This window comes from Equus asinus, chromosome 10 (assembly GCF_041296235.1).
Source record: "Equus asinus isolate D_3611 breed Donkey chromosome 10, EquAss-T2T_v2, whole genome shotgun sequence".
Classification (NCBI taxonomy): domain Eukaryota; kingdom Metazoa; phylum Chordata; class Mammalia; order Perissodactyla; family Equidae; genus Equus; species Equus asinus.
Window position 1 is genome coordinate 12,698,435 of NC_091799.1, and position 12,647 is coordinate 12,711,081.

Here is a 12,647-nt window from a genome sequence, read left to right on the forward strand (position 1 = left end):
ATCGGCTGGGAAGGCCGGGCGTGTGCATGTGTGCCTGTGTGTGTGGATTCACATGAGTGTGTGCGTGCCTCTGTGTGCACACGTGTTCATGTGGGCATGCATGCATGTGCATGTGCACCCATGTGTGCTGGGGTTGGAGACCACAGAGATAACCAAAGCCCCGCCCGGCCCTGCCCTGGGGACCTGGTCTGGCCATCCTGGACCACCCCCCAGGTCCCTCAGGAATATGCCACCAGACAGCTCCACCCTGGCAGAGGGAGGAGGTGGGTGCCAGGCCAGGCCACACGGGTCCTCAGGCTGTGCCTCTGGCTGCTGACCCCACCCATGGCTTTCCAGCCCACCAACAGTCTCCACCCTCCCATCTCCAGCCAAGGACAACCCTGGACGAGGATCAGGGGTCTCCACTTGCCAGAGGGCCTTCAGGGGTCAAAGGGGACAGAACGGACACAGCGAAGCTTCACCTTCCAGCAAGTCCCACAGAACAAGTCCCACTCACTCATCCAGGGGCCCCAGACCCACAGCAGGCTCCCAGGGAGCCAGGGTGGGGCGCAGACCCAGGCCCTGACAAGCAGGCGGCTTCTGAAGATGCTACCTGACGACCGGAGGCCTGGGGGGCAGTGCCACCACCCCGGCTGGTGCTCAGGGTCCCCAACTGGGAAATCAACTTGCTGAGAAAAAGCACACAGGACCACCCAGAGGCGCAGCAGTGGTACAAAGGCCGGGACGGGCCCCACGGGAGGGCTCCGTCTCCCCGTCCGCTCAGTGGGCCCGTCTCCGTGAAGCCTCTAGAGAGTCCCGAAAAGCAAGTCCCAGGGACACAGCAGGCGCCCAGTGGAGGGAGCTGCCAGCGTCCTCGCAAGGCGGCGCAGGGCCCTGGCAAGCGGGGAGGAGTTTAAAAGATGAGACAGGCAGGGGCCACGGAGATCCTTCTGGATCCGCGAGATGAGGAAATCAGGCCTGAGCGGGCACCCTGCCCGCCCCCGCCGCTCACATGGGGACACGGGGATGCAGGGACGAGAGGACACGGGGACGCAGGGACGTGCAACAAACACCGCCTGTGGAGCAGCAGGCAGGCCCAGCAGAGAGGGAGAGAGTGAGCGTGAATGAGCGTGCCCACACCCAGGCCCTGCACGCGCGTGTGCGCGTCTCCCTCTCCCCTGCATCGGCCTGGGCCAATTTTATTTAGCTGTTTCTGCTCCATTTCACGCTCATTCAGCTGCTGAGCCAGACAATTGCTTTGTAACTCTAGGGTGCAATTTCCCTGTCTGTGAGGCGCTGGGGCACAACCGCTCAGCACATCTCGCACCAGGCTCGGGCGGGTGTGCAAGCAAGTCCCTTGCCCCACGCACCTCCCGTGGGCCTCGGGGAGCGTCCGTGCAGGGCAGACCCAGCAGAGGGGAGGGCACCCAGACCAGGGCCCATGTGAGTGTTCGCTCGACCTCGGAAGACAGGGCCAGGCCAGTCCCCTCATCCTGCATGTGCACCTCACTTGGGTTAGCACCAGTGTCGTCCCTGCTTCGTGGTCCTGTTTGGTCCAACACTCGCAGACCTGGGCCCAGCCCTGACTCAGGCCGGAGGCACAGGGAGGACATGGCCTTGCCTTCAAAGAGGGGCCGTCAGGTAGACACGCCCCTAGGACAAAATGGGCAGCCTTCCCCAGCGCCCTGGAAGAGCCAGCACATATGTCCATTTCACAGATGGACAGCTGAGGCTCAGAGAGGCTGACGGGCAGGCCACACACACAGGCAGCAAGGACAGAGGACCAGACCCCCAGTGGCCTGACCACCAGCCCAGCAACAGGACACAGCTCCCCAGAAAGGCACAACTCCTGGGGTCCCCCTCACCCAGGGATGCTGGGTCATTCCAGAGAGAGCAGGTAGGGGGAGCGAGGGACAAAGGGGCCTGAATGGAAGGCAGAGGAGGAGAGGAAGGGAGAGTGAGGATGGAAGTGCACCTTGTAAAATGTACACACTGCAGGAAGGGGAGGCGGGGGTGGGGGGTGGAGGGACTGGCCTTCTCCCCCACCCCTAACAGCATCCACAAAACTGACCTGCTTAATGAGCATCAGGACAAATGTATCGAAGGTGAGCCCCAAATGGCCACCACCCCACCAGCCACCCAGGCTTTGAGACACACAGGCTCTTGAGAGCCCAGGCCCCTGGCCCTGCCCATGGCCAGTTCCCACAGGGACAGACCAGTTAATGGGACACCTCAAGGCCCTGGCCACCAAAGCTGGCTACAAACAACAAACTTCGACAAACCTAGAGCCTGGGGAAGGCAGGGAGGGCAGCTGGCGGCTCACAGCGCCTCGGCCCAGTGACGGTGCCCCAGCCTCAGGCCGCACAGTGGCCCTGCTCTGCACCCTGCAGAGAGCAGCTGAGCCAGGCCCGGGACCCTCTCCTCCTAGAGGACAGGCCACACTCGCCACTCGAGGCCACGGCCCTGAAACGTGCCAACTGTGGACAGAGCCCACGCAACCCCAGACAGTGAAACTCCGCAGCAGCTCCCGCTGGGTCTGGGCAGGCACTCAAGGCTCTGGGTCCACCCCCCACCCCCACGCCACCTCCTGTGCAGCCGAAGTCAGTCCCACCACGAATCACCTCGAGGCCCCTCTCCTGGGGCCGGAGCCCCAGAATGCACACCCAGCCCCGCCCCACCCGGCCCGGGGCCCCACCCCTGAGCACCCACTCTGTGCTCTCACAGTAATTCCACAACTACCACTCCCAGGCTTCCTTTCCAGGAGAGGAAACCAAGACCACCAGCCAAAACCCCCCAGAGCCACAGTGGGGGCAGGACAGGGCAGGACCGAGGGAGGGCAGGCAGAGGGCCTCCTGGAGGAGGCGCAGCTCCCCACAGGTCCTGAAGGGCAGGCACAGCTGGAAGAGCTCGCAGAGCTGGGAGCAGGCCCCGCCGCCCCTGTCTGAGCACGCTGCTCGCTCAGTCCTGCCTAGCCCCAGCTCAGAACCGCCCAGCCCTCCCTCCACCGCCTTCCTGGGGCCCCCAGCTCATCCCACCCACATCTCGGCAGAGGGGGTCAGGGCTGCACGGTGGGCCCAGGCACAACAGCCAGACCCAGGCAAGGATGCAGACCAGCAAGGCCACGGCCACAGTCAGGCCACATCTGAGGGCTGTTTTTCTCACCCTGACACTTTCCTGGTCAACAAACAAGAGCCCCCTCTGGAGTTTACCAAAACAACCGTCTCAAGAGCCGGCAGTGCCCAGACCAAGACACCACTGCCTCGGCAGGCCAGGCTCCAGGCCCAGACGCCAAGCCCAGCCTCCCAAGAGTCATGTGACCCTGTTATTTCGGGAGGACCCGGAATGTGCTCTATTTTGGGTCCCGAGGGCTCTGATGTTACCAGAAGCCCCTCACCGGGGCTCCCAGCTCCCTCAGGTCCCAGAGAGTGCCCCAGAGAGTGGCCAGTGGACCTATGGCTCTGCTCCTAGCCACCCATCCCTCCCCGGGCAAATGGGCCACTAGCAGCCGAGGGGGTCTGGCGCGGCCTGAGACCTTTGGACTTCCTCTGCAGGCTCAGCCTTCCACTCCTACTGTCCAGGCTGATGCCGGCACAGCACTGCCCCTAGGGGCACGGGGGCACTGGCCAGCCCTAGGCGATAGGGGCCGGAGGCAGGGGCCGCCTTAGGGGAGTTCCACGGCCCGCAGATCTGTACCGTGGGTTCATTCCTGCCCTCACTGGCTCAGCGGGCAACAGCGGGGAGACTCTGGGTGGGGGAGGGCAATGCCCGGTCCACGGAACCCCACAGAGGTGGGTGCTGCGAACAGAAGCCCCCTCTGCCCGAGGCCTTGAGGGTGGCCTGGCAGCTGAAAGGAGTAGCAGTGCCTTCTGAGCAGCTCCAGGCCTGGCCTGGGCCGCCCGCCGGGCCCTGGACACGCCAAGCCTTCTGACACTCACCCCCCATGAGGGATTAGGCTGTGTTGACAAAAGGGCTTAGATAAGTAGCCGCTTAAATGGACCTTCAACTCCACTGGACTTCAGAGCTGGTCACAAGCTTAGAAAAAAATAAAATGTAATCAGAGCCCAGGACTCTGCGCTCAGGCCTCGGGCACCGGCCGCCTGGGAGGCCACCGGCCGGGTGGGGGGATCCGCTGCTCTGGTGAAGAGATGCCCCGGAGCCTTCTCAAGGGGGGCGGGGGGGGGCACCCATCCGGGTTCCTGGGGCCATGACTGGGAGGCACGACTCTTCTCTTCATGGGGACTCTGGCACAGCCGCCCTACAGCCTGGGCCACACATGCACCAACTCCCAGGACCTTCCCAAGATGTTAGGGACAGGGACCTGCCTGCTCCCAGCACCCAGCCCCGGCCCTGCCACGTAGGGGGGGAGGGGGGAGGGCAAGGACCGAGCTGAGCATTCTTGTTCCACAAGGGATCTGGGAGAGCCCAGCTGCGTGTGTGCACGCCAGTGTGCAAAGCTTTAACGAGGGAAAAGGAGACGCTGTCAGCCCACACAGGGGCCCCGCCAGCCCCATACCAGGCAGGGCAGCAGTAAGTCACAAACAACCCAGCTTTCCTTTTTGCTCCACACACACCGGCACCACCGGCTGGAGCTCTGAGTCACAAATCCACCACTTGGGAGCCTGGAGCTTCAGCCTCCCCCAGCCAGTCTTCTTATCTGCAAAATGGGCACAAGTGCCCAGCCCTGGGGGTATGGGAGGACGGAGAGCCCCTGCGAGGAGGGCGCCCAGCCTGGCACCACCAAGGTCTCCGTCATACAGAGTCAGAAAAGGACTCTTAGATTTGACAACTTGAAACCGTACCCCAGTCACGCTGCAGCACACCCATTTTGAGTGGGTCCCCGGGGTGCTCAGACCCTGGCCCTCACAGCCCAGAGGAACCAGCTCCAAGCAGGCTCCCCTCCACCTCCCAAACTCACCAAGGTCCTTGCAGCCGCACCAGGTTCTGACAGTCCACCGGATGGCCAAATTGCACCCCAGGCTGCAGGGGTGGGCAGGAGGGGGGGGTGACCATGGGGTTTCATTCATAATCAGCTGTTTTAATTTCCATTCAGCACAAATCCCTCACGCAGCCTGACAGCCTGGCTGCCGTCCCCACCACCAAATTAATATCCTTCTTGGAGCTCATTTATAAAGTCTCCCCACCCGGCTGCCCTGCCTCGCACTGGCTTCCAAACCCTAGGGAAGACAGCGCTGGGGGTCCGGCCTGGAGTTGGAGGGCAGTGCGGGGCAGGGCAGCCACTGGGCGGGATGGCAGTGGGAGGACGGGAAAACTGACCCTGCGTGCCTCTGGGGCGTCTTCCCCCAAGTGCAGGGCCAGCCCCGGAGAACACCCCGGGTACGCGGGAGTGAGGGGCCCCATTCCTGGGACGGGGCCTTCCCGGGCTTGATGTTCCCAGTCACACGGCCCCTTGGTGACCCTGCCTACCGGCGCCTGGACTGCTCGGGGAGGAGGGGTCCCGCGGCTTCCAGGCCGGCGGCCTGCTGGACTCGGCGGCCCGGGCGGCGGCGCAGAGGCCGTCCCGATGCCAGGGCGGCCGGAGGGTGGGAGCGCACAAGTTGCTCCGCCCGCCCCGGCCCGGTCCCTGCGCCGCGCGGCTGGAGCCGGGTGCCGGGGCCGCGGGGCGGGGGGCGCGGGCGCTGCCAGCCGGGGGCGAACTAAACTGCGCCGGGATGGGGGGGCAGGAACTCCCCAGCCCCGCCGGCCGGCCGGCCGCCCTCCGGCCCCGCCGCGCTGCCCGCGCCCGCTCCGGGGGCAGCCCGCCGCCCTCGCCCCCTCCCCGCCCGGCTGCCCGGGGAAAAGTTGCCCGGCCCCCCGGCTGCGGGCCCCGCGCCCCAACTCCGCGCAGGCCGGCGGGGGCGCGGGGCCGAGCGGGGCGGGCCGGGCGCCCCGCGCGCGCCGGGAACGCGCCCCGCGCCCGCCGCCGCCGCCCCCCGCGCCGGCCCGGCCCGAGACTCACCGAGCGGCAGGAAGTGTTTGGTGTCCATGTCGGCGGCGCCTCGGCCGGCGGCGGGACAGCGGGCGAGCGCGGCGGCCCCCGGCGCGGCCGGCCGGGCCCGGGCGGCGGGAGCCGGCGGCGGCGGCGGCGGCGGCGGCGCGCGGAGGCCGCGGCGCGGCGAGTTGTTGCAAAAGTCGCCCAACAATGTAAACTACTTGTGCCGCGCGCGCCCGCCGCGCCCCGCGCCCGCGCCCGCGCCCCCGCCGCGCGCGCCCGCGCCCCGCTCCGACCGCTGCGGCGCCGGCGGGGGGGGCGGCGGGGGGCCCGCGACGGGCGCGGACTCGGCGCAGCGCCGCCGCCCCGCCCGGCCCGCGCGCCCGCCCCGCCCCGCCCCCGCCCGGAGCGCGCCCCCCGCCGCCCCCCGCCCCGCCCCGCCCCGCGCGCCGCCCGCGCCCGCGCGCCGGTCCGGAGTTGCGAGCGGCGAGCGCCCTGCAAACTTGCAAGTTTGCCTCCGCCAGGGGTTCCCGGGAGCCGCGCGGGGGCGGCGGGGGAGGGGAGCGCGGGCGGCGGGCGGGGCGGGAGCAGAATTCCCTCCCCGGCTGCCAAAAAAAAAAAACCCCGCCGCCCGGGCGGAGGAGGAACGGAGCGGGGCCGGAGAGCCCGACGCGGCCGGGCCATTGTCTGGGCGGCCACACAAAGCGGCCGGCCGCCTGCGCGCCCACCCCGGCCCGGCCCCGCGCAACGCCCTCCTCGGCCTGCCCGGGGGGGAAACTGAGGCCCGGAGTGGCCGTGAGCCCTGACGCGGGAGCACGGCTCGGCTCCTCCGTCGGGGGAGTTTTGTTTTCTGAATCCCCCCCAGAGCGCCCCCCTCTTTCACACCTAGGGGAAAGCAGAGGCTGGAGGGCACCCCACTCCCTCCCCGCGGGCGGACCCCCGGGCCAGCGGGAAGGGCTGGGGGCTCATGCTTCCGCTGCACGTGGGGCCTGACTTCGGGGACCCTCTTTAAGGTACCAGGCTCGGGGGGAGCTGCGGTCAGTGGGGCGCTGACTTTGTGGCCGGTGGCTATTTTAAGCCTTGAGTTGTTCTCTGCCCTGACTTCTAAATTCATGATTTGTTTGTTTAAAAGCGAAAGGAAGCACGCCTGCCTGGGACGGCCTGGGCGGCTGGAGTTGGGGTTTGGGTGTGAGGTACCTGCCGGGGCCGGGCCTCCCGGAGCAGGCGCAGCTGAGGCGCCCAGGTCGTCCCTGTGCCAGGCTGGCCCAGCACAGCGCCTCGCTCCTCAACGCCTGCCTTCCACGTGGCTGCTGCCCTGCTAGACCCATCTTCCCTTGGAGACCCAGGCTCCGAGAGGCAGTGGGGCTTACCAAAGCCACACAGGCTGCACATGATGGCCCTGGAGCTGGGGGCTGGGGCTGCTGGTGGAGAGGGAGGTGATGACTGAGTGTGGATGGCTGTCACCACCGCCCAGGGACCACTATAGCCCTTGTCAAGAGAGGCAGTCCCACTGCTTGGGGCACCCCTGCCACCTGTGTGACCTTGAGTAAGCCTCAGCATCCTTCTGGGCTTCACATTCCCCTCTGTGAACCAGGGAGTAACAGGACCCACCTCCCACTGGACAACCAGGAGCTGGACCCCAGGAGGGCCACTGTGAGCTGTCCAGAGGGAGGTCTTCCTTCCACTTGGGGAAGGAGCATCCTGGGAGAGTGGTGGGGGCGCACACTGGTTGGGGAGCCCTCGTCCAGCACAACCACAGGTCATGGCATGGGCCTGTCCTGTCCCCCTGGTTTCTGCTCCATCCAGGCTCCTCTGCCCTGCTGTAGAAAGCCTCCTCGTTGCTGGTTCCTGGGCCCCCTGCCGCCTGCCCCCACTGTGCACACCCTGTCCAGCCCCCACCCCTGCACCCCCAGCCTGTTTGACTGTGGCCCTCATCCACCGTCATTGTAACAGACCCACTTGCCCACTGCCGCGGCACAGCGGGCTGGGCCACCTCCAAACTGGTTTCCTCCTGCTGGGCTGGGGGCAGCAGGTGCTCAGGGAAAGAACTGAGAGGGAGCAGACACTTCCAGGGCGCGTGCCGGGCACCAGCCCCAGGGCCCTTGGCCGTGATCCATGATCAGTGGCCCGTTTGGGCTCCGTCCTCTTGGCCTACATCAGACCCCACCACTCCTACTGGAGAAGGAGAGGCCAGAAGCCCTCCCCCATGTGGGGGCCCACTGGGCACAAGTGACCAGGAGGAGAAGTGCCCAGGACACTGGCACCCACACCCTTGTGTGTCACCCCAACAACCCGTGGGCAGTGGGCACTGCTAGCCCAGCTGACTGATGAGGACAGTGAGGCTGGGAGAGGCGACATGATGGCACATGTCACACAGCAGTGAGGATGAAGCTAGCGTTTGAACCCAGGGCCTGTCCTGGGAAGCTCTGCGTCACAGAGGGTGTGAGCCTGCACAGGCCCCACAGGCCCCCAGTGACCACTGGTGCAGCACTGCCTTCCAGCCACATGCTGTGTGGACGACCCATCCACGTCCATGGCACGGGGTCTCAGGACAGAGAGGAGGACAAACACCTGCTGAGCCCTTACCAAGGGCCAGACCCTGTGCTCGAGCTGGGTCCTCAGGCAGCGATGTGGTCCCAGATGGACAGGTGTGGGCTGGATCCCAGCTCTGCCTCTCACTCCCCTCCCTGGGCCTCAGTTTCCTCATCTGTGAAGTGTGGATGGCCACGCCCTCCTCACTGAGTCACTGAGATGACTAAATGAGATAGAGGGAGTATGGCTGAGTAGGAGGAGCTCAGTAAGTGATAGTTACTGCTGCTGCTATTACGATGAGATGGTGGATAGGCCCTCCTGGAGCTCCAGCCCGCAGGGGAGATAAGACAGTGATGGGCAGACAGGAAGTGTTACGGACACTGGCATGAGGGCAAGGCTGTGTCCAAACCGGGGACCGGGCTGCTTCTGGGCATGGCTGGTTCTTGAGCTGGGTTTTGAAGGAGAGAAGTTTGCATCAGGCCGAGGCGGGCGAGGGCGCCCCAGGCAGAAGACCTGCTGGAGCGGTGGCCCAGAGGAGGGAGGTGCCCAGCAGGGGGAAGGAGAGCAGGCAGCCTGCTTGGCGGGCAGGTTGGAACACGCTGGGCGCTTGTGGGAAAGTTGGTCCTGGAGGCCTCGGAGGCTGGGCTCCCGCATCTGAAGTGGGCAGCCTGGCGCCCTGGGCTCCCCACCCCTCCCGGGCCTCTCCCCCAGCCCCGCCCTTGCCACGGAAAACTTGAGACTCTGGAACTGTTGGTGCCCTGTGACAGGAAGCCACACACAGACAAATTTCCAGGTGGGCTCCCCGCCCCAGGAAAGGCACAGGAGCGAGGAGATGCCAGGGGTGTGAGAGGGGCTCTCTGTTCCTAAGAGAGACCTAAGAAGGTGCCCCCAGCCCCGGCCTCTCTCCGGGGCTCCAGAGACCACGTGGACAGGGCAGGGCGCACAGAGTCCGCAGCCATGCAGACCTGGCTCGAATGCAGCCTCGGTGCCTGCAGATGCTGAACTGCTCTCAGCTTTCGCCTTTCTCTTCTGGAGGGGTGGCCCGGCGCAGGGGGCCCAGGAACTGGCGCTCGGATAGGGGAGGGGAGCCAGCTGCTGAAGGGAGCCCCCGGCGAACACACAGGCTCCTCGATGGAAAATGCGCATGCTGGTTGTTATGTCTATTTGTCATTCTCCCCTCCAGCCGGGGCTCTTCGGTGCAAATGATCCCACAGGACACCACCCGGGATGGTGGCTGCCCCGTTTGGAGTGGCCAGGTCCAAGCTAACCATGGAAAAAACCGCCTCCAGCCTTCCTGCCATGTGCTTCTGCAGCCAAAAATATTTTTATAGTAATATCCATCTATTTACAACCTGGGATCTGAGAGGGTTTTGTTTTTTGTTTGGGCCTTTTTTTTAATTTCCCTGAAGGATGCTTTTTAAGGTCCTCTGGCCTATTCCATGCGCCTGTCTCCGCGCAGTCTTGTAAACAGTCTCCAGAATCGCCTAGTGAATAATATTTTTAAAGGCCGGTGTCTGCCGGGCTGGGGCCCCTGAGGCTGGCGTCTGGCTGGACAACTCCCAGCAGTTCCTGAGACACCAAGGGGCACCTCGGCTGCTTCTGGTTCCTTCTCCCAGTGGAGGGGTCCATGTGATCCTGAGCTGGTGACCAGAGGGACCTCACAGGGGTTTGGGGCCCCTGGCCCCCAACAAGTAGGGCAGGGGCTTGGGCACCACCAGCCTGTCCTCATGGACAGGTGGGCTGCCTCTGTCCCCCAGAGGGCCCTTTCTCACTGCCTCTGTGGCTCCTTTGGGGGTGACACTTTCTGTCTGCAGGCGCAGATGACTTAAGCTGGGAGGTAAGGATGAAGCCCAGATTGTTAAGGGCTTGCCTGAGATGACACAGCGAGGCCACAGCTCCCCCAAGTCGTGTCATGCCCGCCATTGGTCTGGGGGAACACAGGAAAGCTGCCTGTCCACGCTCAGCCTCCAGTCTGTTCTTCTTAGTGAAGAGAAGGAGAAAGGATGGGACAGAAGGGAGAGGAGGGGAGGGCAGGGGAAGGGGAGAGGACGCCTTCCTCCACTGGGTCTGGCCCTCTGTGAACTGTCTGCAGCCCTGCAGTACCTTGACCGCTCCTGTCAACAGACAGCTCCCAGCCCTGAAGGGCGGCTGGCCCGCCACACCCAGACCAGTGCAGGCAAGGGAAAGATTGGGTAGCCTGTGAGTCAGTGCTCAGAAGGCAGGTGGCTTACCTCCATCGTGAGGTGGGAGCCTGGTTCCAACGCTCCAGGGAGCCGACTGGCGGTTTGGGCAAATCAGTTCATGTGAGACAGCCCGAAGGGGTTAGGGGTTCCCTCCAGGGGCCTCCAAAGAGATGCCCCACCAAATGCCAAGGCCACCTGGAAGGAATCACAGATGCCTGGGGTTTGGGGGGCAGCCCAGGAGGCCAGAGAGTGCGAGGCGCTTCGGAGGGTCCCAGGTCAGCAGAGGAGGACACTGAGGTCTCCTAGGGGCCTCGTGGTGCCAGGTCTGCCACACACTATCAGGCACCATCTCCTCTGACTCCACCCAGGCCTGCGCACGAAGATTCCCGTTTACCCATTTTACAGATGGAGACACTGAAGCTGAGGGACGTTGGCTCCAGGTCCTGCGGCAGTGCAGCACCAAGGTCACCAGACTCACAGCAGAGGTTGATGGTCAGACACCCCCAGGGAAGCCTCTAGACGACCACCCACCTTGAACTCCTGCCTTCAGGGAACTTTACCTCCCTGCTTCTCCCAGTGTGCAGGTGGGTCAGCGGGGTCAGACCAGAGTCCGGAGAGAAGGGCCAGGCAGCAGACTTGGAAAACTGGGCGCTGGGGTAGGCAGCAGGACGGGGAGGCCACAGCCTGGCTCAGCCACCAACTCTCACGTGGCCCTCTCTGAACCTCGGTCTCTTCTATAAAATGAGAGAAAAGAGCCGGCTAACCATGGAGGTTTGGGGGCACAAAAGGAGAACATATCACGTATCAACAGGGAAATCGATGCCAGTGCATCACAGGAGCTGAGAAGGGTAAGACCACGGATCCTAGCCTGGGGTGCCGATCCCAACCTCTGCCCGGCTCTGAAGATGGCAGGCCCCGCCCTGGCTCCTCTCCACCAGGCCCTTCTCCAGACGCCACCCCTCAAGCAAGAAGATAATGTGTTTTATCGGGGGCATTTATTACCCACAATTGCTACATAAATCTCCCTGCATACACATGCATATACATAAGAGGCGGATAAATATGCGGGGCCGTGCCCACTCTCCCTGATGGAGTCGACTTGCCCCGTAAAGATAACAGGAAATGATTCATAATATTTATTTGACAGACATGATATGAACCGTAATAGCCTGTTGGGATTAAAAATATCCGTACGTCTCTGTCACCCACCAATGTGGTTTAAATATTATATATGTGGCCACTGCAGCAATAGGGAGATGGGAACCGTTATTGATAGCGGCCGTAAAGAGAAGCCGTTTTGCATTGAAGAATGGGAAAAGTAACTGAGGAGTTTGCCTAATGCTCTTTGGTGCTTGATTCCAAAGAAACCCTACTTAAAAGTGGGGCTCCCCTGGCCCCAGGCCGCCCCACACGCGGTGTTCTACAGCCCTCGCCTGGTGGCTTCCCCAGAGGGCCTGGCCTGGCTCCGGGCTGTAGCTCGGGGTCTGATGAAGCTGCCATCCCCACAGCAGAGGCCGGCAGGGTCTGGGCCCCACCCCTTCTGACTGGAGACCCCCTCCTCCAATGACTGGTCAGCCTGTCTCCAGCTTCCCTCCACCCAGCATGGAGCAGGGGCCCCTGCCAGCCACCCCGACCTTCCGGTCACTCCCAGCCTAAAAACCCTTCCACGCTCCCCATTACCCTCGGGATGAAGTCCAGTCGCCCCTGAGTCATCTCCCTCCTGCTGGCACCCAGCCCTTCCCACAGCCACCTCCTTCCGGCCAGCACCAGCAGACTACTCTCCTGGATCGTGGTCCACACCTGGCCACTCCACATTCCCCTTGAAGGCCCGGCCCCAACATGGCCCCTCTAAGCCTGGCTAGGGCTCCTCTGCCCTGCGGCACCCTGCACCCTCCCTCCCCTGTGACATCCATTTGTTTCCTTGATGTTCCCCCTGGCCTGGGAGCGTGCCCAGGCTGGGGACCGGGAATCACCGCTTTCCGTTTCCCCACCGGGCACATCATGGGAGCTCACCACGTTCACGG

At 64.3% G+C, this 12,647-nt stretch overlaps 1 protein-coding gene and 1 long non-coding RNA gene across 3 annotated transcripts in view; one reads left to right on the top strand and one right to left on the bottom strand.

The window, feature by feature from the left end:
• RXRA (retinoid X receptor alpha) overlaps window positions 1-6,087 on the bottom strand; it is a 102,189-nt gene extending 96,102 nt beyond the window's left edge. The window contains exon 1 of one of the 2 annotated variants that reach the window (XM_044778435.2): window positions 5,936-6,087. In XM_044778435.2, coding sequence (XP_044634370.1) covers window positions 5,936-5,963 — 28 coding nt within the window. In that variant the 5' untranslated portion in view covers window positions 5,964-6,087. Of the gene's footprint in view, window positions 1-4,894; window positions 4,917-5,935 lie in introns of those variants that run through there. The other variant, XM_014863324.2, reaches the window with a different exon arrangement.
• A 463-nt stretch (window positions 6,088-6,550) lies between these two features.
• LOC123289524 (uncharacterized) lies at window positions 6,551-11,818 on the top strand. The gene is made up of 3 exons (XR_006533588.2): window positions 6,551-6,921; window positions 11,029-11,207; window positions 11,435-11,818. It is a non-coding gene; the product is annotated as an uncharacterized lncRNA (long non-coding RNA).
• The last annotated feature ends 829 nt before the right edge of the window (window positions 11,819-12,647 follow it).